Here is a 25,388-nt window from a genome sequence, read left to right on the forward strand (position 1 = left end):
TAGGAGTCAGCCTGGGGAACGGGGATGCTGTTGCGGTCAGGCAGGGAGAAGGGCAGCTCAGCGCGGGGGGCCTGAGGGGCGCTGTTGCCATGGCGACGCCGAGGCCTGAGGGGCGCCGGGCCCCGGACGGTCCCTCCGGATCTTGGCTGTGAAAAATGCGGATTTTATGATTGGCTTTTCACAAATATTAAAATGAATATTGTATGTGTTATGTTAGAAAGTTATGCTGTATAAATTTATTTAAGTAGTGCGTTAAATACAGTTTTAGGTTATAACATAATGTTAAAATAGAAACTATGCATGTGGGATATTTTTTTAAAGAAAGGAGTGAGGTACTTGCACCAGATAGCAGCCACAGGACACCTAAATCTTTCAGAGAAAAAGAATTTATTGCTCTCTTATCAGAAAAAATTAACTTGATCCCGCCTTGCTCAGCCCTGAAGATGCGGTTAGGATTCAGAGGAAGAAGCTGACACTAATCAGACAGAATCCTTTGTTTGAATGGAATTTATGCATCAAGTATGAGGTGTATGAATATGCAACAGGCTGTTGCTTTTAAGGGTTAATCCTCCGTTAACGTGTGTCCTTTTTCGAGCTTATTTTGCCCAGAAAAACATACCCAGACCATCTGTAACTCTTTGTTCTTATTGTCTTGTATTGTCCTAAATCCTAATCGTCCAAATTTGTATTACTCTAATTTTATTACTATTTTTATAACCATTTTATTACTATTAAACTTTGAAAATTCTAAAAACAAGTGATTGGCATTTTTCACAAGGCTGAAGTGCATTGGACTGGCAGCGGCTTATAAAAATGTGCTCAAAGAGATGGCTCAGGTCGAATTGTACTCAGGCAAATTCAGAGGAGATCATGAAGCTGATGAGAGGGATGAAGCACTTTTTCTGTGGGAAAAGGCTGAGAAATTGGGATTGTCCAGCCTGGAAAAGAGAAAGCTTTGATTGACCTAACTGTGGCATTCCTGTACCTGAAGGGAATTTACAGAAGACTTGACAAGGGCATGTAGTGACAGGACAAGGGGAAATGGCTACAGAGAGAAAGAAAGAAGGTTTAGATTGGATATTAGGAAAAAAATTCTTTACTGTGGGGGTGGGGAGGCACTGGCATAGGCTGCCCAGGGAAACTGTGGATGCCTCATCCCTGGAAGTGTTTGGGGATGAAGCTCTGAGTGACCTGGGCTAGTGGAAGGTGTCCCTGCACATGGCAAGGGCTTGGAACTGAATGGTCTTTGAGGTCTCTTCCAACCCAAACCATTCTGTGGTTTTATGCTGATGGCTCTATGAGCTTTGGGGTCTGGAGGCAGCAGCCCAGGACACACAGGACTCTGTGTTTTGTGTAGCACAGTACAAACAAAGCTCCTGATAAATTTGGACAAAGTGAACTGGAAAACCAGCACTTGGTCTGAGCCTGGGGTCTTGTTGCTTCATCTGTGTCCACAGTGCTGGGTGGGACAGGAAAATCAGGAATTCAGTATTCTCACAAGAACAGAGGACTTGTGTGATGTGCAGTGTCAGTAATTGGTCGCATTTTGGCCCAAACTCCTGCTTTTCTATGTTTTTGCTCTTTATTTAATCACAAATTATGCTTAAGCACTATCTTCTGGTATTTTGGCTTATCAGCACAGGGGTTTAATTTGTGAAGTTCTCCTCTGCTGTGGGCTCCTTGGTCATCTCAGCACACTCAAGCAAGGGCTCCTTACTTATTTATTTATTTATTTAGGACGTTAAACAGAGCTGGTCTTCTCCAAGGGGGCAACAACTTTTTGTTCGAAAAACAAAAGTTTTTCACTGGTACAAAACCAGAAAATGCAAACTGCCTGGGAAAAAAGCGTCTTCATTTGAAGCTTTAATTTTTTTATTCTCCTCCTGTAAGATGGTTTGCCTTGACTAATATTAATCACTGTGTGTTTACAGCAGATCAAACTCCCGCAGGGGGTGACCATCAGCTCCAGCTGTGGCTGCAGAAAGCCCCGATCACCTGCCCGGGTGTCACAGCTGACCCTGAGCAGGGGGTTGGGCTTCTGAGCCCAACCCGAATTCCTGTGTGAATCATCACCAGATCGCCGGGACTGCCTCACCCAAAAGGCAGGGGGTGGAACTGGACGGTCCTTGAGGTGCCTCCCAAGCCGAACCACGCCAGGGTTCCACGGTTCCACAGCCAGGGCTTTGGCCTGGAGCCTTTTCACACTCAGGAGTGGTCACTGTGTTACACACTCACACCTCTGCTAAATCTGCTTCCCCTTGGCCACTCCTAAAAAGCAGGAAACATCTGATTTAAAATTCCTCTGCCCACAACACAATAATGTCTGGGCTGCTGCAATATTGCTTTGAGATTCTCATAGAAGCTTCTGTTATTTGTTCAATATCAATTACAAGGAGGCACAGTTTCCTGGGACACCTAAAACATGTCAAGATGCACCCATGTTGATAAAGAAGCACATCAAGAGTTTCTGTGTTGGTGAATTCCCAGAAATTCACAGAATTGTAGAATATCCTGAGTTGGAAGGAACCCACAAGGATCATCGAGGTCCAGTTCCTGTCATCCAAGTAAATTGTATTGCAGAGTTGGCTCTTGGGAAAACTGTCCTTCAGGTCGTTTGAATATTAGTTTGCTGAGCTGTTATCTTGGTAAACTCATTAAAAATGGTGTGATGTTAACATGGTAAAGAATTAAATTAAGATGTTTAATCCCCTGTTTTATGATTAATCCTCTGTTTTGCTGATTTCAAAATGACAATACTTTTCTTATGTTCCCCCCAGAAGTCTGGAAAGTGGATTATTGTCTGTATTCCCAGGCTGCACAGTCAGCAACTGCCAGTAGGAGAGGATGGGGGAGGAGAGGGAATCCTTGCCATTTACCAAGGGGCAGCAGATAAAGACTGCAGATTTAGCTGTCTGACAAGGAAAGGTGACTGTCCCAGTTCTCAGGATTTCAGCTCATTAGCTCCTAAATTATAGTAAAATTTCTTTGCTGCCAAAATTATTTAAAAGCAGATCCTTGCTTTGAGCTTTTGTTTAAAGGTGGAATTTATAGTCTCCATTCTCTTCACATTTGTAATATTTGCTCTGTGAGCATAGGACTGACTGACTGATGACTGTTTAATGATGTTAATTAAATAGTGTTAACCCTGGGGTCTTTAAAAATGCCAGTGTGTGTCATCTTTGTGTTCAGCCCCAATGAATTTCAATTCACTCTTAAGATATTTAGATTTTCCAGATAATTAAAACTCCCTGAAAGATTGTTTGCAGGTGACATGTCAAAGACATTCTGAACTGCAACTGGAAACCAAATGACAGCTACATCTAGAAAATGGAACATTTTCTGGTAGGGTCAGCTTAGTGCATCAGGGATGCAGAGGTGGGGAGGGAAGAGAGGATCAGAGAGCCTGGGGGAGGCACTGGATCCATTTAGGTTTGCTCTGCCAGACCTTTGGTTAACTCCTCATCTGCAGTTCTTGGTTGCATCCTCCCCTGATCCGGATGCTTCAGTGTTGGCAGCTGCTTTGTTTTGGGTTGTTTTGGGTACTGGCTTGAAATATCATTTGTACTTTTCTGAAATTACTCCAGGGCCTTGAGTTCTGGCAGATGATTGGCTCTGTCTCTGCAGGGGCCTCATTGAGCTCAGGCCATGAGCACTGGAAATGACACGCTGGTGACAGCCTCCCCAGCAGTTGGTGTTGCAAATAGTTCAGCTGTGAGCGTAGAGGAGTCATTGTTGTGAGGTGCCTTCCTGCCGGGGGAAGCCAGGGCACCCCGAAGAAATTACAGGGGAGAATCAAAGGAAACTCTGGAATAGGGTCTGAGGTGCTCATGTAAAACAAAGAAACCAAACCAAACAAAACCCAAAACAAACCAAACAAAAAAAACCCACCACAACCCAACAATGTTTTCTAACTAAAGTTAAATATACAAAGTCCTTCTTCAAACTCCCACCGTCACTTCACACGGGTGGGAGTTACTTCACACTCACTTGCAACAAAAGGTAGAGAAATCAGGCAAAACTGACAAAAGAAAAGGGCCTTCACAAAGCTTCTGGAAAAGAACCCTGTTCCTGGGGCACTCCAGGGCTCAGAGCCCGCCTGAGGCCCTCAGACAGGTGATGGGAAATGTTTTATTGACTGTCCTTGGCTCCACCAGCTGCAGGGACAAAGCCACTCCCTTTGCTTTTGCCAAGGGCAAAGGATTCATCTTCCTGATGCTTTGCCACCTGCTCATTAGGGGATGGGCCCTGGCTGAGGCAGGGCAGGTTTCCCAGGCTGCAGGGGCTGGGAAGGAGAGAGCAGCACTTGGCTCTGGGAGCTGTGCCCCTGGGACCCTCTGTCCCACCTGGGCTCTGGGAGCTGTGCCCCTGGGACCCTCTGTCCCACCTGGGCTCTGGGAGCTGTGCCTCTGGGACCCTGTGTCCCACCTGGGCTCTGGGAGCTGTGCCCCTGGGACCCTCTGTCCCACCTGGGCTCTGGGAGCTGTGCCCCTGGGAACCTCTGTCCCACCTGGGCTCTGTGAACTGTGCCCCTGGGACCCTCTGTCCCACCTGGGCTCTGGGAGCCCCTCCACTGGGCTGTGCCTCTGGGACCCTCTGTCCCACCTGGGCTCTGGGAGCTGTGCCTCTGGGACCCTCTGTCTCACCTGGGCTCTGGGAGCTGTGCCCTTGGGACCCTCTGTCCCACCTGGGCTCTGTGAACTGTGCCCTTGGGACCCTCTGTCCCACCTGGGCTCTGGGAGCTGTGCCTCTGGGACCCTCTGTCTCACCTGGGCTCTGGGAGCTGTGCCCTTGGGACCCTCTGTCCCACCTGGGCTCTGTGAACTGTGCCCTTGGGACCCTCTGTCTCACCTGGGCTCTGGGAGCTGTGCCCCTGGGACCCTCTGTCCCACCTGGGCTCTGGGAGCTGTGCCCCTGGGACCCTCTGTCCCACCTGGACCTGCCACCTGAAGCTTGCTGCGAACCCAACAGAGCTGCTGAAATCCCTTTGTATTTAACAGAGTGGTACCAGCACATACAAGGTTTGCACTCTACTTTTATCTTTTCCAGATAAAAATGTTGAAGAATAAAGTTGTATATGACTTGCAGTGGAAGGGCACAACATTTACCAGCCCATAAGAGCTTTGTGAGTGGCTACATCTGCAATCCCTCCACTCTTCCCCTTTCAAGAACCAAAAAGAGCCCATTCCTGAAGAACACAGTGCCATGAATTTTCTTCTGGAAGAGGCTGTGTTGGCCATGTCACAGAATGAGCTGAACATGGATTGTCGAGTTTTTTCCTTTAAAAATAATATCAACACACTGAGAAACGTTTAAACATGTTGTAAAGGCTCTGAGGAGTACAATGATTTAAATGCTTTTTTCCAGATCATTATTAGTGTACCTTTTTGAAAATGGATAGTACAGAATTACAGCATGTACACTCTGGGGGGTTCTCAGTATTTTTAAATTTAAGCTGTGCTATTTTTGTGCTCATCTGTATGAGCTGCCAATTTTCATGCAAATTATGGATTCTTAAAATAACCCAATATACAGAAGCACTGTTGAGTTTCTTTCAGAGGAGAGCCTTCATCTCGAAGCAGTAGCTTGATTTTAGTACTTTTTTTTTTTTTTGTAGCAGGCTAAATTGTATCTTTGCAGGCCAACACTTCTTTGTACAGCCTAGCACGGTTCTTCAAAGATCCACTTCAGCGGGGATCCACGCTGTGCTCCAAAACGCTTCCAGTGTGAGCACAGCCCCAACTTAAACCCTTGTCCGAAGTCGGGGTGCAGCTCACGCTTGCCTTTGGCTGTCGCTTTGGCACAAGCTCCCAGTGCCGAGGCCAAGCCGCAGAGTCCGAGCTCCGAGCCGCGCAGATGAATCTCACTGTGGAATTTTGGAATTTGCTTTCAGAGCCGCGCAGATGAATCTCACTGTGGAATTTTGGAATTTGCTTTCAGAGCCGCGCAGATGAATCTCACTGTGGAATTTTGGAATTTGCTTTCAGAGCCGCTCAGATGAATCTCACTGTGGAATTTTGGAATTTGCTTTCGCGCCAGCCGAGGGCTGGGAGCGGGGCTGGCGTGCGGGAATGAGGAGCGCAGGGATCATCCCTACACCCAGAAGCCCGAATCCAAATAAACTCTGTCCACTAAGCTGCCCTAAAACTGCCCGAACACATCGGCCCTGCAAATACCGGCCCCCAGTTCTGGCTCTGTAAATATTTTTCTTTTCATGAAAAGCGTCGGCCGAGTCGGATCCTGCCCTCTCCCTCCCCGCTATCCGAGGTATTTATATATATTATTTTTCTCGCAGCAAAGCGCAGCCGCAGGGTCCAAAGTTGCAGCCGGGGACAAGGACGCGACCGCCCCCCGAGCCCGGTGGTGCGGGGTCGGGCCGCAGTGCTGAATCACGGCGGGGGGAAGGAGAAGGGGAAAAGGGGAAGGGGAAAAGGGGAAAAAGGGGCAGGGGGGCGGTGCCGGCTGCTCGCGTCACTGTTATGTCTCCGCGGCTCCGCCGGGGCGGGGACAGCGGCAGCGGCGGGCGGGAGGCGGGGGGGCCGCGGCCCCGCTCCCCTGACAGCCCCCGCTCCCCTCCCTCCCCAGCCCGGCCTCCGGCTCGGCGCTCCCGGGAAGATGTGGGTGAAGCTGTGCTGTTTGCTGCTCTACTTCCTGGCGCTCTTCGTGCTGGCCCGGGTGTTCGAGGCCGTGGCGTGGTACGAGAGCGGCTTCCTCGCCACGCAGCTGGTGGACCCGGTGGCGCTGAGCTTCAGGAAGCTGCGGACCATCCTGGAGTGCCGCGGGCTGGGGCACTCGGGGCTGCCCGAGAAGAAGGATGTGCGGGAGCTGGTGGAGAAGTCAGGTACGCGGAGCTGCCCCGTGACCCGGGGGGACGGACGGAGGTCGGCGCCCGGCCACCCCCGCCTGGGCTCCGGCCGCCCTTGGATGGAGACGCGGGCGCTGCTTCCCTCGGCAGGGCGGGTTTGGGGAGCGAGCTGGCTCCCCCCGGCAAGGGGGGTCCGTGGGGGGAACGCAGGGATCTCGGGGGGTGACGGTCACAGCCCGGCGGCGTTGTGAGCCCGAGCGAGTGGAAGGCCTGTGCTGGACGGGGCACCAGCAGCGGCCCTTCCCTTCCCGGCCCGGCCCGGCCCTCCCCTTCCCCGGGAGTTCCGCTGCGGGCGCTCGGGTCAGTGCGGGTGGCACAGATGCGACCCGATGTCGTCTGCCGTGAAAAACGAGGAGGAGAGACTCCGAATAGCTGCAGTAGGCTACTGTTTACAGCTGGGGCCAGCTTGTTCCCGTGTATGCCCAGCCGTTTGCTGGGTTTATTACAGGTACGGTTATCAAGATGGGCCCCAAGGAAAGCGATGATTTCATAGCTGAGGAGAGCAAGGGATGGGTACCCTGGGTTGAGATGGTTTTATACAAGGGGAGCAGAACTAGTTCCTGCATACAAAAATCAGCTCGGAAAAAGGCAGGGAGGCATTTCAGAAGTAAGGAGAACCAGGTAAAGGAGATGGACTTCTCGGGGCTGGTGAAGAGCAGTGGAGATGGAAGAATGGCAGAAGTGCCCTGAAAGTAAGGATGCTGCCTGGAGCAGCCGGAGGGAGCTGGCCCCAAGGACTGGGAGATGGGGCTGATGTAATAGCTGTAGTGCCAGCCAAGCAGGAAAATGGGAGTAGTTGCTTTTAAATCAGTGATGGAAGGGCTGGTGATCCAGGCGAGAGAGAAATCCCAGCAGTCAGGATAGGCAGTGAGGGTCTCTAATGTCTCGACAGAGAGGGAGAAGGATTTGGATGGATGTAGTGCCTGCCATATAACCTTAAAAATGCTGGTTTAAATAATTGATATCAATCCTGGGCATTTAAATGTATTTTGCTGTTGCTGTTCATTGTTTATTTATGTTTTTATGTTGTTTATTGGCTTTGCTGCTCCAACAGCAAAAAGCATTAGGCACTTTCACTTTTGTTTCCAATCACTTTCACTCCTTGGCTGTCAGGTACTTTAATGATGTCATGATGTTTGGGTTGCATATGCTGCAGGGAAGTGTTTAATTCCAAACAAACAGTATTAACCAACTTCTTCAAATGTCATGGAAACACTTCTCATACCAACAGGCTTTGCAGCATTTTTCTGTGGTTGCGTTTTGTTGGGTTTTTTTTCCCTCTAAATTTTACGAATATTTTTGCAAACCCCTAAAGGGTTTCAGCTGCTGCACTTATTTTTATATTTTTAAGGAAACTGGTTTTGGACAAGACTTTATTTCTTGAAGCTTAGTAGATTAGTTACTAGAATGCAGGTTGTCATTAACAGTGTTTGTAATGATTGTGAAACAGAACATGAGAAGGAAATGAGATTACGCAGGAAACATAATCAGATGATTTTACCGTGAGCTCTTTATGTCGCTGCATTTGGAGTTCATGGGAACTTTTCCCAACTGTGCAAACAAAAGCCACCAGCTAAATTATTCTGCCTGAGATTTTTACTAGCAACAGGACCACAAACATCGGGTTTTGGTCCGGGATTAATGAGTGAAATTCTGGAAGTCTGTTGGAATTATCAGTCTTAAGAAATTGCTTGCTGCAAAATTGCAATCCTGTGAAACGAAAGCAAAGATGTACAGGCTAAAATTGTTCTCAGCCACTGAATGTTGTTATTTGCAGAGAATGAGCCTTAGAAGATGTTCTTTTATTCCTTTGTGTGCTCATGCATGTGTGGTGCATCTGTGTAATCAGAAACAGAGCATTCATGTCTTCTGTGGTCTCACTGAGGTCAAATTGTTCAGTCACGTCACAGGAGATAGAATTATAGTAACAAATTAAGGTTTAGATACCTTTGCACTGAAAGGTTCTCTGAGCAACCTTGCAAATACAGTTAGTTAAACTGTTACTAGAATTCATTAAGTAATCTTTCTCCAGTGCCATTTAATTGAATTTTTCCAATTGTCTCTTTTTCAGGAGACCTCATGGAAGGAGAGCTTTATTCAGCTCTCAAGGAGGAAGAGGCCTCTGAATCGGTTTCCAGTACAAACTTCAGTGGTGAAATGCACTTCTATGAGCTTGTAGAAGACACAAAAGATGGGATCTGGCTGGTACAGGTATATAAATTTGACCTTTTGTTTTAATATATATTGATCACACCCAAAATGTGTTTCAAAGGAGGAGTTGATGAGGGTAGTTAACTAGTTGTAAAAATGTGTAACAGGGAGATGGTGACAAAGATAAACTTCATCCAGGAGGTGAGGAATAGAGAAATAAAACAAGAAAGGCTGGAAGTGCCAGAATTCCTATACAGACAGGAAGGGAAAAAAAGCTTGTTATTCTTTGGATTGCTTTTTGAAAAGCAGGCATTTTAGAACCAGGAAACAAGCAGAGCAGCACACACTGAAGTACACAGAGTATGCAAGTCCTTGGCCCTGGTTTTGTGAGAGCCTTGTGATGTGTGAAGTAGGTGCTTTAGTAGAGATGCTCTCAGCTGGCACAGGCTCCTGGTGCTGCTCTTCCCTTTGGTTGCATTGCATGCTCAGACTCAACCAGTTTAAGTTTCTGCTTGTCTAAGGGGCTTAGAGCACTTGTAAAATTGCTGTTGGCTCTTCACAAAGGCAGGAAGAATCTCAGTCTGCCAACTTCCCAGGCTAGCAGGCTGCTTCTGCAACATATTCCAGTGGCTTGAAGTTAACTTTCTCCCAAGCCTTTTGTGCCCAGCAGTTTTACAGCCTGTTTTCCAAGGGCTTCATGAGAACAAGGGATCACTTAGGAAAATAAAGACAGACTTTTTCCAATAGGATAGATACTGAAGCAATTAATCATCATTCCTGAGAACATAAGTAACCTAGACCAAAATGTAGAAGTTATTTTTCTGTGTCAACTTGTCTGTTGACAAGAGGGTATTTTTTAAGGCATATTTTTCCTCCTAACACCCGTATTAGGTGGAATTCACACAGGTGAATTCCCCACCAGGCAATTAATTGTTCCACTGACAGCTCCTACCTGGTTTGTCTGGTCTCACGTCATGTTTTCTATTGAACAGGAAGTCATTAAATCTTGATAAGCTATTTATTACACCTGTACTGTCAGCACATCAGATCTCATCCCAAAATAGACCAGAGCACAGATTCCCTTCAGACTCGGGATGGCATTTATGTTTTGGGAAGCATACATTTGGAGTTTATTGAATCCAAGTTTGAGGTTTAAATCATACAGGAGGGTATTCCTCAAGCAGAGGGAGAGTGTTGAAAGGCAGTTTACATGTCCCCAAGCTAGCTGACAAATACAAGCATGAATATGCGGTGAAAAACCTTCCCTCCTCCCTGTGCAGCTCAAAAGGGTGAAATATGATAGTTCTCTGTTGTCTCTTGCTTGCAGAATTTTATTTGTAATGGATTTTCCACTAGCATCCTAATAGCAGGTCAGATAGGCTGTGTTTTAATATCTCCAGTGTGATGGATGTTGTCATCATTCTGGGAATATTTGCACAGCTATTCAGTTGGTCACAATAGCTGTGGAAAAAAAAATTAGTGGAATTTACAGAATAATTTACTTGCTGAACACTATTTGTCTGTTTCTCTACAATAAAAACCACAAGAGATGTCGAATTTCTATTTTTCATTCTTGCTTTTTGAGTTTTCATCACTTTGAGTTTTCATTTGCTCCATTCCCCACCACAACTCCTGCCTGGATAACTCCTGTGCTGGATTCTTCATGTCCTTTCACAGGTTTTCCCACTCTTCTTAGATCTTATCCCTGCAGAGCTGATTTTTACCATCACTTCCCAGTTCTAGCTCTGGATTCCCTCCCTTGCCCATCCTCCTTTGCTTTTGGAATCCTGTGGAAAGTTTCCAGCTAATTAAGCAGCTCGATGCTCATGTAGGGGAGTGAGGATGGATTTGGTGACCCTGGGCAAGGTCAGAGATTCCCCTGCTCTGTTGCTGCTGGCTGGGAAGCAGAAAGGATCTCCAGATCCTTTTCAGTATCCTGAGCCCTGAATCCCTGTTCTCTGGGGGCTGCTGGGAAGGAGCAGAGGGAGAGGAGCAGTTCTGCCTCAGCTGGAACAGTGGCTGCTGCTTGAGTTGGTTTGAACTTTGGGATGGTCTGTGAGAGGACTGAGACTTTGAAGATGTTTTTTATTTTCCAGTGCATATAGATGAAATTTCTGGTGTGGCACAGGCTGGGAGTGTGATAGCCATCACTGTCTGTAGAGAATCAAAGGAAAAAAGAGGAAACAATTACTATTTCTTGATATGTTTGACAAAAATTGAGGTGCCAGTTTATGATTTAGAGTCAGCCAGATGAGTTCCTTGAAGAAAGTCAAAGTCAGTACACGGGGAATCAGTGTTTTGTGGCTTTGTTTCTTTATTTTCTGGAAATCCACATGCAAAGCATCCTGGTCCAGTGGTAATTTGTTTACCAGTGTAGCTGTTCACAGCTCCTGTGTGGCACTTCCATAGAGCCACAGACAGCAGCATGTTCTTTCTCCTTTTAGCTCATGATCTCATCACCTTTCCTTTCATGTTGTTCTTCTTGCTTGCCAGCTGCTGTTGTGCACTTCTTTGGCTGGCAAGGAAGGTGGCTTTTAGTTTCTGGAGCTGCTGCTTTTGTTGGTTAGGGGAGTTACATGTAATGTTCTTACTTTGCCAGGCTCTGGTTAGTCTCTAGAAGCCTGTCACATCCAACAGTATTGTAGTCATTATGGCTTTTGAAAATTATCTACAGAAAAAAATCCTCTCTGAATGAAGTTAAAATCTAAATGAATGTATATTTTTATTGTTAAAGTCTCTACTATAACATAGTGGCAGAGAGAAGTAAAGGGAACGTTTTTCTTGGCATTGAAGTACAAGGACAGACATTTTGATTGTGTCTGGTAGAGCTGCAAAGGCCATTATTATGGATATAAAATTCTGCAGTCTATTCTGTATCTCAGTTTCTAGTTCAAGTGGTGTAGTCACAGGGCAAGGGATGTGCCTATAGCATTTTGGTGGTGATGGTTTGTTTGTTCTTCCTTTTGCTTGCATGTAGGATGAGTGATTTTCATATTTATTTGCATTCTGAATTTTGCCAGGTGATCAGTTCATGTTGCTAAAAAGAAACAAAGCAGAAACACTCAATTCTTTCAAAATACATAATTCAGTTTTTGTGTCTTTTCCAATAGCCCTTCAGGATCATTTACCACAAGATACCTGATTTTAAGTTTCAGTTTTCTTCTTGAGAGGCTTCATATCCAGTCAAGGGTGCAGAATGCCATCAGCTGGAATAGAATAGTCCTTGTACTGCCTCTGTATCTGTGTTAACTCATTGCAGAAGCCATTTATTCTCAATCTCTGACTTAACTGACAGCATAACTGATTGTCCAGATCAGTGCACAGGTCACCTCACCTCCCTGGAGAAACTGCACATAATTTTGAGGTGGTTAATTTCTGCATGCTGTGATGGATGTAGTCCTTGCCTATTTGGATGTGATTTCTCACAATCTCTTTCTGGGAAAAGAAAGGCAAAAAATCTCCAGATATCTGCAGTCCATATGGATGGATTCTGAATGAGTTGTGAATTCTTAGGAAAGAGAATCTAAGTGGAAATTCAGTTCCATTAACACATTGTCAGATAATAAACAGAAAGTGAGATGTCTCAGAATTAATAGAAGTGCAGACATTCATGTAGAAACTTACTGACATTATCTGGAATAAGTGAGCTTTTTTCCAAGCTTCTAATAAGTAAATTACCAGTCCATTTATAATTAATTGTATTTTTACATCTGTTTTATATATAGAAGCAGAGTTTGCAGCATAGCTGTTGATGAAAAAGGCTTCTATGACTAGAGTTTTTGAACCTTTTTATCTTTGTGGAGCCCTAGAAATCTTCCAGGTCATGCATGGAATCTTTACAGTAATATTGAGTTTCCTCTGCTCATTTACCCTCTGCAGTCACTGTGGAGGAGTGCATGGGTGTCTCAAACTGGAAACCACTGAAGCAGACAGACAATTCTCATGTTCGTACAGCCTTACCAATTCATTAAATGAGTTACAAATAAGTTTTGTCTTTGGCAAAAGTACACAGGCTTTTTCCAATTGAAATGTCTTTATTCCTTATGTGGAGAGTGACTCTCTGAGGCTGGCTCAGACTGACTGCTCCTGACAGAACCACCTGGAAGTGTGTGTGTGCAGCAGGGAATGGTGTCTCTTGCTTAATGGGTTTTGTTCTTCCTGATGGTGTAAAGTCTGTCACAGTGCCCTAGTGCCCAGAGGAGCACTTGGAGTCGTTGTCTTTGTGGCTGAGCTGTAGAACCAAGTTGTCACTATTACTGTTTGAAATGACACTATTGCACTATTTGAAATTGTGTGCTGTTGGTATGAGCAGCCTGACACTCACTGGCCCAGCTAGAATTGGTTAAAAGAAGGAGAGCTAGAGCACATGAGGTGTTTGTTCTGCTTTTGCCCCTCTCTGACTCACTGTCATGCCTTGTGATATTCGAACACTTTTAGTTGTGAGCGAGCTTCAAAACTTCCTGAGAGCAAATCTTGTTCCTGTGACCTGCTTTGAGATCTCTGCGTACCTGTCTGAAAGAAATTGGACAAAATCTGATTTAAATGCACAGAAAACAGGATAATGCTCAAGTGAGGTCCTGTCATGCTCAAGTACTTCAGGGGTACCAGAAAAGGAGTTTTCTTTGCATATTGCATTGCTACAGCAAACTCTAACATCAGCTGGGCTTCCTCAAGCTTCTTCCATTTCAGTCATATTTTTTACTTGTATTTTAAGAATCTATGTTTCATAAAATAATCTTTAAAATGCTTAATGGTACTTGGAAATTAAGGAGCAGCTGGATCTGTGATGGTTATAAAGTAGCTGTTGCAATATTGATGCACCTGCCCAGTACACTTTGGGTTTGGATTAGGCAGGAGAGGCAGAGTGCCTTGCTGACTTAGTCCTCTTTTTACAAGTGGGTTCTGGGATATTTGCTCTTTAAGTCTGTTCTTTAATGTCATAACTATGACTACTTTTAACATATAGATAAAAGTATTTCTATTTTTCTAATTTACTGATTTTTCTAATTACTTTCTTGATTGAACTCTTTGAGGGTAATTCTGTGTAATTCAGTGTCATGAGAATTCTTCCAGTGCAAAAGCTCCCTATTCCATTGTCTTTTGAAATAATCAGAATCTCAGCATTTATAGTATTACAGAGATGGTAATTCAGACCCTGCTGATCCTCTGGCCTGGGTTAGGGAGCAGATCCATTCTGTGGTGTGAACTTGTTAAATAGCAGGGTTACTGTGATCCTATTGGATTCCCTTAGCCCATTAAGATGATTAATGGATTAATTGAGTTCCCCTCATTGTCTTACTTGTCACTCTGACATGTGATATGCCACAGATTGTGAACATAGCTAATAATAAGCAAAGCTGAGAGGGTTTGTGCTTCTCCAGACATGGTGTTTGTTTCCCATCTGTGTTAGCTGATCTCCTAGAAGGTACCTTCTCCTAGGAGCTTGGGCTTTATTTCTGTAACATTAAATAGAGTGTGTGATTGAAAGGGACCTTTCTGATGAGCTAGTTCAGCTTTCTGCTAGACTGTAGAATATGTGTTTAGAAAATATTTTGCTGTCTCTCTTACACTGTAAATTGTTCAAATACTCCTGTTGACTGTTTTCTTCTTGGAAATGTGTGTCTGACTTCTGGCTTGGGTGTATTCAGGGCTAATTTGTTCCTATTGGGCATGAATTGACATTGCCCTTTAGTTTCAGTGTCCTGATGTCAACCACACTCCTCCCAGTAAGGGAGGTCAGTCGACCAGTTTGTTTTGTGATGTTCCCTGGGCTTTGCTTGTTTTGCAGCCAGTTCCTGTTGATGGCTGTGTTTGTTTCCTCGTGGAGCAGCTGATAGCCCCAAGCGTTTGCTCCTGTTGCTGTTTCTAACTGATGAACTCCCCAAGTGTCCTGTTCATTACTGAATTCAATTCCATGTGTGACACTCTGCATTACAAGATTTGTGCAGCTCTTCCTGCATGGTGTTGTAATCCTCTTTCTCACATAGATGTGCTTCCCAGTTTTATGTCTTCTACAAATGGCTTTGGGAGACTTCAAGTTCCCACAGGAAGGGCATTAATGGGAATATATGCTGAACTGAGCTCTAAGGTAAATCTATTAAGTCTGTTAGCACCTTTCTGGCATTTTGATGTCTTTTTGCTGTAGCCAATTTCTTGCTCATTTTAAAACTTTTTTTTTTCCACTCACTATAAAAGCCTATCTGTGGCTCTTATGTAATTTTTCCATGTGGCATAATACATGATACACTAGCAAACTACAAAGAGGGTACTACATTTCCTTTTTCTCTTGCAATTCAGTTCTTTTCCTTCAGGGAAGGTTTCTGTCAATCAGGAATGATACATCTTTAGTAGTTGCATGCTGGAAAGAGGTGGAAAATGCAACTGTCTCTGCACCTCTAAAACTTCTATCGTTTTGCATCCTATTGAAATCAACCTGGTGGGATTTTTTTGCATTTGCTCTTAAATATAGCTACAAACTTGTTACTGTCCTGTCAAAATGTGAATTGGTCTGACAGGGGTTTGCAGGAAATTTTCACAGGTTCACCTGTGATCCTGTGTGCTTGTTCTAGGATGGAGATACCCTGCTGACTCTGATTTAAGTGCATTAAGTTATTTGAGTTCTGCTTTCACCTTCAGATGATGTAGTTTCTTCCCATAAATTTGCTTAACTGGTCCATGGCCAGCCACTTCTCCCCTCCACTGAAAACTGAGTCACAGTATTAATTTAACTATAAAAAGAAAATTATCCTACATTTCTATCCTATCTTCATTGTTTGGTGATCCTGCTGTTTCTCCCCCTCTTCTATTCTTATTCATATGACTGAAAAACCTTTTGGTACAACTTGTAATAGTCTTTGTGTGACCTAACTTGAATAGCTCATTTTTCCTTACTTTTTTTTTTCCTACATATCTTTCTTTGATAGCTCTTTTTTTGACCTTTTTTTCAATCCTTGTAGATTGTCAAACTATTTCTAACCTCTCTTTGGAAGTGATTGCTAGGAAGAAGTGCAGGACTTGGCAACCTTTTTTTTTTTTCTTACTTGAAATATAAAATCCTGATAGCTTTAACACCATGGGCTTGAAGAACTTCCAGGCCTCTTCCACATTCAAATTCCCAATCTCCTCAGTCACAGGTTTTTAAGCTAAATTTCTTAACTTATCAAAATTCACACTTTTAAAATAAAATCTGTTACAAGTGTTTGCAGGTTATTTTTAATTTAAACTGAAGTACATTTTGATTGCTTAACCTGCAGTGTTTTCTTGGACTCCCTCATGCACAGAGGTGGTGACTGCTTTCCAAAATACAAAGCCTTGCCTTGGCATGGTGAGCTCCCAGTGCTGTAAGTGGGTGTTGTCTGCAAAGAGCAGCTGCAATGGACATGTTTATTTGGATTTTTTTTCCATAATGACATAAAAAAGCACGAGCCCAAAATATTTTATGAAGCTTCAGTATGCAAAACCATAGCAGAGTTCCTCTATGTAGTTACAAAATACAGACTGCTCCTTAGGTCATTGTTCTTCAGTATAAATAACTTTCTCCAGGAGGAAAGACTTTTTCATAGGAAATTAATTAAGCTGGTGTTAAAATATAATGGTGACTGTATTTGCAACAAATTTTTGTCTTGACACTTAAAGTGAATGTTGTGGTGCCAGGCAGAAGAAGCAGTGAGCAGGATCTGTCCTCCTGCACACATTAACATTCTCTCATCTCTGTTTCACAGCATGCACACAGAGTTTTAGAAGAAGCCAATCTCTGAGTAGTTGTATTGAAGAGTAATCCAGTCACCAGAGTTTTACTTCTGTGTTTACTAATAAAACATAGTGGTTGGTTCCCATGTTGGGTACATTTATCATGCCATAGTAGCTCTGAGGATATTTTAAGGATATTTTATGGCTTTAGGGTGTCTTTAGGAATTTGGTCTCCCTTGATTGAAGTGCATGAAAGAAAGAAGTTTAAAATACCCAAAGCTTCAGTCACATTGGGTGATGTAATACAGTAATACAGTAGATTTCCCAGCTGGTTGTCTCAGTGTGTGATGGTTTCATTTATCTAATCAAAAAGGCTTTTCTATATGATGTGTGTGTTTTAAGAATAACTTGAAGGATTCTTACCTAGATTTTCACCTCCAGTGTTATTTAAACATTTTGGGCTTAGTGGAATAGAAATGTAATCTGTGACTTCAGTTTGTTTCCCTATGTAGAGCATTCTGCTTGGTGAATTCTTCTATTTTAAGATTCTGTGAGGCTGCTGCTTACCACAAAGCAGATAATATTTATGAGTCTCAAAGGCTGGACACGCTTTCTAGGCTGAATCTCAGCATGTCCACAGAGAACTGTTAATCATGGTGACAGCCCAGCTTCCAGGGGCAAGCTGACATTTGAGGTTATTAAGTCAGAAAACGATTGGGATAAGTTTAATGGCGGGTAAACAAATATCTAACAAATGGAAGTTTCAATATTTAATTTAAAAATATATTTTAAGTGGCTGCCAGTAAGCCTGCAGAAGCATGTGAGTTGTTTCTAAAATAGAAAATGTGATGGCTTGTGGAATAGTGCATGATCAGTCATGTCATTCAAAATTACCTGTCAGCTGGCAGCAGGCAGAGTTTTCTTCTCCTTGTGGGTTTTTCCCCCCTCCCTGCACAGATATAAGTCAGAGGATGAATGTGCTTCTTTGTCATCTGTGTCAGGAGAAGCTTACAGTGAGGTAACCTCAAGTACAGCTTTAATATAGTGGGTTAGAGCAAATTAAACCTTGGGATATATCACAGCAAGTGATCGTCCTGAAATGGCAGATGGGACACTGGAGTTGGTGGAACAGTCACATCAAGTTGCAGAGTGAGTTGGGGCAAAGCTGGAAGGAGTCAAGATCCTTAGGCACTATCTGGGGGTTTAATCAGCAGTTTCCACTGCTCAGGAATGGCTGTTGGCAGTTTAATCTGGTACCAGGTACATGCATTCCCACTCATTCTGCTGCTCTGAGACAAGGTTTCTTTGGTGTGTTGTAAGTTCTGAGGGAGAATTGTAATAAAATGATGGTCTTTTTTTTATTGCAAAGAAGAGGAACCTGCTGCACCCCTCTCCTTTCTCCCCCACTATGAACTGGTTAATGATAGTTTTGTTATTTTACCAAAGTTTTTGTTAACTAGCACTGATTTTGGTATCTTAACGTGTACTTAACATGATGATGCACTTCTTTCTCTCTGTAGAACCACATTTCTGTCTTAGTGCTTCACTCTCCAAAGACATTTACCATGACTCCCAGCTGTACATTCATCCTCTGTGCCCTAAAAGAAGGGGAAGGACTATCAAGCATGACCAGCACTCTGTTTTCTTGAAACTTGCTCTTTATTTCAGGAACCAAGCTGACTGTGATACTAAACTGGTATTTCCTTTTGGCAATAGGTCATAGCAAATGACAGAAGCCCACTGGTGGGTAAAGTCCACTGGGAGAAAATGGTGAAGAAAGTCTCGAGATTCGGCATCCGTACTGGCACTTTTAACTGCTCCAGTGACCCCAGGTATATCCTTAAAGGATTATCTAAATCCCAAGAGTATCTTAAGGCTCAGCTGTGTTCTAGCAGCAGGGCTTGCTGTGTTGTAAAAGTAGCTGTGACAGAAGGTGGCTTTATTCATGTTTTTATCTCTCCTAAAGTCTGCTCAGAATGCTCCATTACATTATTTATCAGCTCTGCAGCTTCCTAAAGCATCGTGTGGGTAATGCATGATTAGACTGTGGAGAGCATAATACAGCAGTGGAGAGGAATGAACAGAAGAGTTTGGCCTTCCAGGTTAGGCATTCAGGGAAAGGAACTGTGCTTGCTTAGGACAAAGCTGAATAGATCAGTTTTAGTCAATATATCACCATCTGGAAGGGGAAAGCACAGGTTAGCATGAACCTTGCATACAGTGCCTGCCTCCCAGAATTACTGCCAAATCCTGTTCCCTGACAAATGTATGTTTATATATAAACTGGCACACACCCTTGGACAACACGCAGTGTGCTGTGCAAGAGTCACTGTGTTTGCCTATGATTTCTAACCAGGAAAGAAGAGCAGAGCCAAAGAAGCTATTAATAATTCTCTGCTGCTGTAAAAAGAGGCTTTTTTTAAACATTTTATTGGAGGCGTTTGCTTTACATGACAGGAGACTTTGTCTAGAATTCCAGTGGCATGTATGGATACGCACATCTTATGCAGCTTAAGTCCTAAATGTTTACAGAAATCTCAATGTTAATCATAAGAGGAAATTCTTAGGCTTTGTAGTGCTTAGGCAAAATAATCTTGTATTTGAACATCTTAAAAATTTGGCAGTGTTTTCTCTTTGCATATCTAAGTAGCCTTAATGTTCTGATCAAATACCATGTTTTAAATTAATTCATTTTTTAATACAAGAAATGTTTTATCGAGTAAACCCTTGTGAATAGTTTTCATCAGGTTGCAACTGAAATTCAGAAGAATACTACATGCTGCAGTAATCAGCATACCTTTATTAGCAGGGTAATATCTTATGGCTCTTTCTAAAAATGCTGCATTCAGATTCTTGGGAAGGGGAGTTGTAACTGTCTATAAGTACATGTTGACAGAGCAAAACCACAGAGGAGCTAGGGAAGATGGCTGGTGGTCCCAATGTGCAGGGTTCTCAGACAGTGTGCATTCCTGTTGGTTCTGTCATAGTTTGATTGTTGAAGCTTGCCAGATATTTCCTTAAAGGAGGACTAGATAATTTGGTGTAGTGATATTGGTGGGAAAGATGCATGAGAGAAGGGATCTTGTGAGAGTTACTGTGCTCTGCACCACGACTCAGGGTTCAGCCATAAGGAGCCTTTTCTTTTAGTTTTGGATTTGGGGTTCATCCCATCTGCCTGCCAGACAGTGTGGGTATTTTTTTTAGCCCAAATCATCCAGCACCATGTGTGTGCTTCCTGCTCTGCTGGTTTTGTGGCCAGCTCTCTCACCTCACCCCTTAGCCTGTCTGCATCTTGACAAAATGGTCCCAGTAGGAAGTGGACACTTGTCAGCTTCATTAAAGCAACTGCAAAGAGACCAGTGTCTGCTCAACTTCACCCCACGGCTGTTTGGCAAAACCAGGATGGAAGGAAGCACTGGGAAAGCTGTGGGATATTGAGTTACACTGGAGTGGTTTTCTTCTTGCCTGGAAGGCCAAGGAAAAGTAGCTTTTAATACTAAAGCTTTAAAGCAAAGAGTCAGCTTGTGTATTATTCAAATCCAGTTATAAAGCATCAAGGGCTGCATGGCTTTGTTTACTTTAATGACCTGTGAAAATTAACACTATTACTCTTCCTGTTTTATGAATGCATATCTCTTTACAATATTCCTGTAAGATATAAAGATATTGTAAGAATAAATATGCTTTGGCAGAGAATATTGGGTACTCTTATTTCCTGGTATTGTATTATAAGGGTTCCCAGGTGCTCAGCATGTCTCATTTTTGGGCTTAGAATAGAAATGTAAGGACTCAGTTCTGGGGCTATGAAATTGGAATCTAACCTGCCATTTTCTTTGTAGATACTGCAAGAGGAGGGGCTGGCTGAAATCCACCCTCATTATGTCGGTTCCACAGACCAGTACCTCCAAGGGCAAAGTGATGCTGAAGGAATACAACGGGCGCAAGATCGAAGTGGAGCACATCTTCAAATGGATCACAGCCCACGCTGCCTCTCGGATCAAAACCATCTACAACTCTGAGCATTTGAAAGAAGAATGGAACAAAAGTGACCAGTACCGAGTGAAAATATACCTGTTTGCCAACCTCGACCAGCCTCCGGCCTTCTTCTCTGCACTGAGTGTAAAGTTTACTGGAAGAGTGGAGTTTATTTTTGTCAACGTGGAAAACTGGGACAATAAAAGTTACATGGCAGAAATCGGTATCTACAAAACACCATCATATATACTGAGGACTCCTGAAGGGATTTACAGGTATGGAAATAACACTGGTGAATTTATATCACTACGTGCCATGGATTCCTTTTTGCGCTCGTTGCAACCAGAAGTTAACGATTTATTTGTTTTAAGTTTAGTTTTGGTTAATCTGATGGCTTGGATGGACCTGTTTATTACACAAGGCGCCACTATAAAGCGTTTTGTGGTTCTTATAAGCACTTTAGGGACGTATAATTCACTATTAATTATTTCCTGGCTACCAGTGTTAGGTTTTTTGCAACTACCCTACTTAGACAGCTTTTATGAGTACAGTTTAAAACTCTTCAGGTACTCGAACACAACTACTTTGGCTTCTTGGGTGAGGGCAGATTGGATGTTCTACTCCTCTCATCCAGCCCTCTTCCTCAGCACGTACCTTGGCCATGGTTTACTAATTGATTACTTTGAGAAGAAGCGAAGGCGCAATAACAACACGGATGAAGTAAATGCCAATAATCTGGAGTGGCTGTCGAGCCTGTGGGACTGGTACACCAGCTACCTGTTTCATCCCATTGCTTCTTTTCAACACTTCCCTTTTGACTCAGACTGGGATGAAGACCCAGATTTGTTCTTGGAGCGGTTGGCTTTCCCTGATCTCTGGCTTCACCCTCTGATACCAACTGATTATATAAAAAACTTACCCATGTGGAGGTTTCAATGCCTCAGCACCCACTCTGACGAGGAAACGCTGGAAACCTTTCCAGACAGCGAAAGTGACTCTGACAGTGAGAACAAAGAGGTCTTCAGTAGCGACAGAGAGGTCTCGGAGGACGATGAGCTGAGCCTGTGTCACGGGTGCAGTGAAGGAGGTGTGGATGCCTGTTCCTGTGCCAGTCACTCTTGTCACCACGAGCCATGCGAGCGCAAAGCCAGGTCCTACAGCTCCTACAGCTCCGCGGGTGACCTGGAGCCAGACTGGTCAGCCTGGCCCTCCGACATGTTGCACTGTACAGAATGTGTGGTGTGTCTAGAAAATTTTGCAAAGGGCTGCCTGCTGATGGGCCTGCCCTGCGGCCACGTGTTCCACCAGAATTGCATCATGAAGTGGCTGGCGGGTGGGCGGCACTGCTGTCCCGTCTGCAGGTGGGCGTCCTACAAAAAAAAGCAGCCATACACACACCCGCAGCCTTTGTCGAGTGAGCCCCCGTCTTAGCTGTGTGCCCTTGTCTTTTGTAAGCTTTCAGGATATTACTGCTTGCCTTTTAAATGTTAGTCACTTAAAAGATTACGTGGTTTGAAGTTTTAGTTTAAATGTTAGTGCAGTGAACTAAAATATACATGATGCTAACGTTAATGACAGAATCATTTGGTTGCCTTGTATGTTGAACTGAATGCAAACTTACCTTACAAATAATTTGTTCTCTTCAACATCTGAAAACTTGATGCTGTTTTTGTAAGCACAAAAATCAAGCCTACAAGAGAAGCGTATTCCAGCAAACATTTACAAGTTGGGATGTGGGTGAAATTGAAATTCTAATCGGAGACAATTGCTTAATTTAAGTGTTTCTTATTTTAGAGTCTGTTCTGCACATCTTTGTTGAATAATGTATGTTGTAAGACAGTACCATTTAAAAAGAAATCGGTGAAATAAATTATTTTAAAAGGAGATTTGTAATGTTAATTGTTTTGATAAATATTTTGTGTGTATGGTTACGGATGTCTTGCTGGCCTGATTTATCTGTGAAGACAATAAAAATATAACACAACTCTTGTGACTAATAAATCATCTCCTAGGGATGCAGGAATTCAGTGCTCTGAGCCACTGGCTAAGGAGAAGGCAGTGGTGTTTCACTGGGAACTGTTTCCTTCATAAGTCTGCTGGGTTGAGGTGCTTCTCTGCTGGATGTGGTTTTCCAGTTGATTACAAGCTGCTTTTCCAGATGGAGACCCTCTCCTAGCAGCTGTCTCTCCAGTACCCTCATCTGCAGACATCTAGGAAGACTTTAGGGTAGCTCCCTCTACAGCCTCAAAGTAAACTGTTGAGAAGAGCAGAATATTGTCATGCAGTGATAAAAGTGGCTTGTAAAGGTACAAATTGCCAGCTTCCAACTGTGCTGGTATTCTGAAGTGATTTCTGGTTTCTTTGATAGTTCTTTGGAGCCATAAAAATAAGTCTGTTGTTTTCTTTATATTTCCATATGAAACACTGATTTTGGTTGTACCTTTCAGAAATCATTTGGCTGAAAATAGAGAGGAATTGTTGGTTGGAAAGAAAAAAGAGGGGGGGAAGAGCTGGAGATTATATGAGTAGAGGAAAAGACTAAACTAGAAAGATATTTTCAATTGTCTTATTTCTTTCCTAAATCTTGCCTTTGTGATATGAAAGGAGGATAGTGACATAAAGATGATGATAATAGGAAATGCAAACACAGCTCCCCATTGCAGTTACAACCCATCTCCCAGTGTCTTTATAGAGTTGGGAGGATGGTGCTCAAAGAGCTGCTGGCATTGTTTCATCTATCCAGGGTACCTGGACATGCTCTTTTTATTAACAAATTCTGTCACCAGGTGTGTTCCCAAGAGGATATTCATGTAATTAGCAGAAGAGCTGTTTTTAATTTACTGAGTCCTTTTTTCTCTCTCATTTCCTTTTTCCCAGGGCAGTACTGAAGCAGAGAGGTACAAGGGGCACAGTATCAGCAACTCTCATGTGGTCCAGAAAGTAATTTTTATTCCAGTTGAGACCTGCCAGTACATGTCCTGTCTGTGTCATTACAGCCTCAGCAGAGCAGCAGAGAGGCATAATGAGGGCAAAGATCATTTCTGCTTCCAATTTGTGCAGCAGCACAGCGTATGTGCTTGTCATGAGTAGCTGAAATCCGCATTGTTTCAGGACTGTTTTGAAATCTGCACTGAACTGAGGCCTTGCCAAGGGAAAGGAGAAGTTCTGTGAGTATAAATAAGGCTGCAGCTGAGGTGCTGACACACACAAGTGAGGTGCTGTATCACAGCCCGCTGCAGCCTTTCGCTGGTACCTCAGCAATTTGCCAAAAGCTGTGAGTGCTAAGCTGTGTCCTTGGAGCACTGAGTGCTCATGGAGTGATGAAGGCTGACCTCCTCACCTTCACACACAGCCCAGCAGTTCTGCTCTTGTGCACTGGCTCAACCTTGTTTGCAAACCTTTGTGCACACCTGTTTCAGCTGAAGACTTGTTTTAATGGCCTCAGTTGCTCTACTCATCCTGTTCTTTTGATGGATGACCCAAACTGCTGGTTAATTAGCAGGAGAGCCACTGAGGGCACATCCACAGGAGCAGGTAATTATGACCAGCAGGTAGCTGTGGAGGAAGGTTTAGTCCCCTCGTGTCTGGGTTATATAAATTGTTGTGATGCAGTTCCCCACAACGCATCTGTTACAGAATCTTGAGCAGCTGGCGTAGTGTATGGAGAGTCCCAGCAGGACAGAAAAAGCAGTTGGATGTGTTTATGTTATGAAATGCTCGTGTCAGTAGCAGCAGAAGCATCCAAGTAACATTGTTTTCTACCCCGTGCAGGATCTCAGACAGCCCTTCCCTGACGTGTTGACAGTTGAACATCCGGAGAAGGGAGCAAAGGAGCAAAGACTGTGCCTGTAACAAGGTCAGCGGCTTCGCTGCTCACATGTTTTGCCTCGCGGGGCTGGGTTGTGCTAGTGCTTGTGAAGTGTCTTAACTGAGATGCTAAGCATTCCTAAAGCGTTGTTTTATTCTCTGATGTCTCGTGCCTGGAAGCTGGAGACCAATTGTAAACAGAAAATGTCAAACCACTGAGGTGAGGGTATTCACTTGTTTGTTAGGTTTAGTAAAGGCAGTGGATGTTTGGTGCTGCTATTATAAAGAATGGATTTAAATAATCTCTAAAGCTCTTTGACACTCTCAATTTCATCAATTATTGTTTTATTAGCACTGGATTTCCCACTGCTGGTGCTCAGTCCAAAATGAGAGCTCTCTTTTCCAAAGCTTGTTTAGATCTTCTTTCTGCATTAGATTCTGGAGGGAAAGATGACCAAGGTGAAACTGTACATTTTTGTAACTCATTAAAAAGTCTGTCTCTGGTAATTAAATAATGCGGGTACGTATAATCGTAAGGTATTAAAGAGTTAGATTAAGTTAAGAGCACCTTCTTCTTCCTTTCTTTTGCACTCTGTGCATCACTGATTTATTTCTAATGCTCTCAGTCTCAGATTGTGCACTGGGGCGTGAAGAGATGGACTGACTCTCTGGAGCTCCAGCAGAGCAGCTCCAAGCTGTCCCTTCATTTCTGCCAGGTGACCCTGCAGAGAGGAGGGTGAGGATGAGCCAGCCTGGCCAGCGGCATTTCTCCAAAAGAGCCCCGGCAGCTGGGGCGAGCCCTGGGGAAAGGCCGGAGTGGGGGTCAGCCCTTGCACCAAGAAGTTACGGAGATGGCGGAGTTCCAGAGAAGGGAGCGGAGCTGGGGAAGGCTCTGCAGCACGGG

General features: G+C 43.9%; 1 protein-coding gene across 4 annotated transcripts; it reads left to right on the plus strand.

Annotated features, from left to right (window-relative positions):
- The first annotated feature begins 5,818 nt into the window (after positions 1–5,818).
- Positions 5,819–25,046, plus strand: RNF103 (ring finger protein 103). Of its 4 annotated transcripts, XR_011682306.1 has the most exons (6): positions 6,494–6,838; positions 8,934–9,073; positions 18,419–18,534; positions 20,542–20,952; positions 23,555–23,844; positions 24,449–25,046. XR_011682306.1 is itself a non-coding variant. In XM_071447384.1 (5 exons), the coding sequence occupies exons 2-5, from the start codon at positions 6,613–6,615 to the stop codon at positions 22,106–22,108; spliced, it is 2,049 nt and encodes a 682-aa protein (XP_071303485.1). In that variant the 5' UTR covers positions 5,819–6,264; positions 6,583–6,612; the 3' UTR covers positions 22,109–22,661. The 4 variants fall into 4 exon arrangements, 3 of the variants coding, with proteins under 3 accessions (XP_071303485.1, XP_071303486.1, XP_071303487.1); XM_071447384.1 differs by lacking the exons at positions 23,555–23,844; positions 24,449–25,046 and adding an exon at positions 5,819–6,264 and having other exon boundaries at positions 6,583–6,838; positions 20,542–22,661; XM_071447386.1 differs by lacking the exon at positions 23,555–23,844 and having other exon boundaries at positions 6,495–6,838.
- The last annotated feature ends 342 nt before the right edge of the window (positions 25,047–25,388 follow it).

Source organism: Agelaius tricolor, unplaced genomic scaffold (assembly GCF_023055355.1).
Source record: "Agelaius tricolor isolate 1412-34295 unplaced genomic scaffold, bAgeTri1.0.p SCAF_24, whole genome shotgun sequence".
NCBI lineage: Eukaryota > Metazoa > Chordata > Aves > Passeriformes > Icteridae > Agelaius > Agelaius tricolor.

Bases quoted from the DNA above. Each gene is read 5' to 3' on its own strand.
- RNF103 (XM_071447384.1), top strand. From the start codon at position 6,613: ATGTGGGTGAAGCTGTGCTGTTTGCTGCTCTACTTCCTGGCGCTCTTC. The intron at 6,839-8,933 runs GTACGCGGAGCT...TCTCTTTTTCAG, and splicing joins GGAGCTGGTGGAGAAGTCAG to GAGACCTCATGGAAGGAGAG. The intron at 18,535-20,541 runs GTATATCCTTAA...TTTTCTTTGTAG, and splicing joins AACTGCTCCAGTGACCCCAG to ATACTGCAAGAGGAGGGGCT.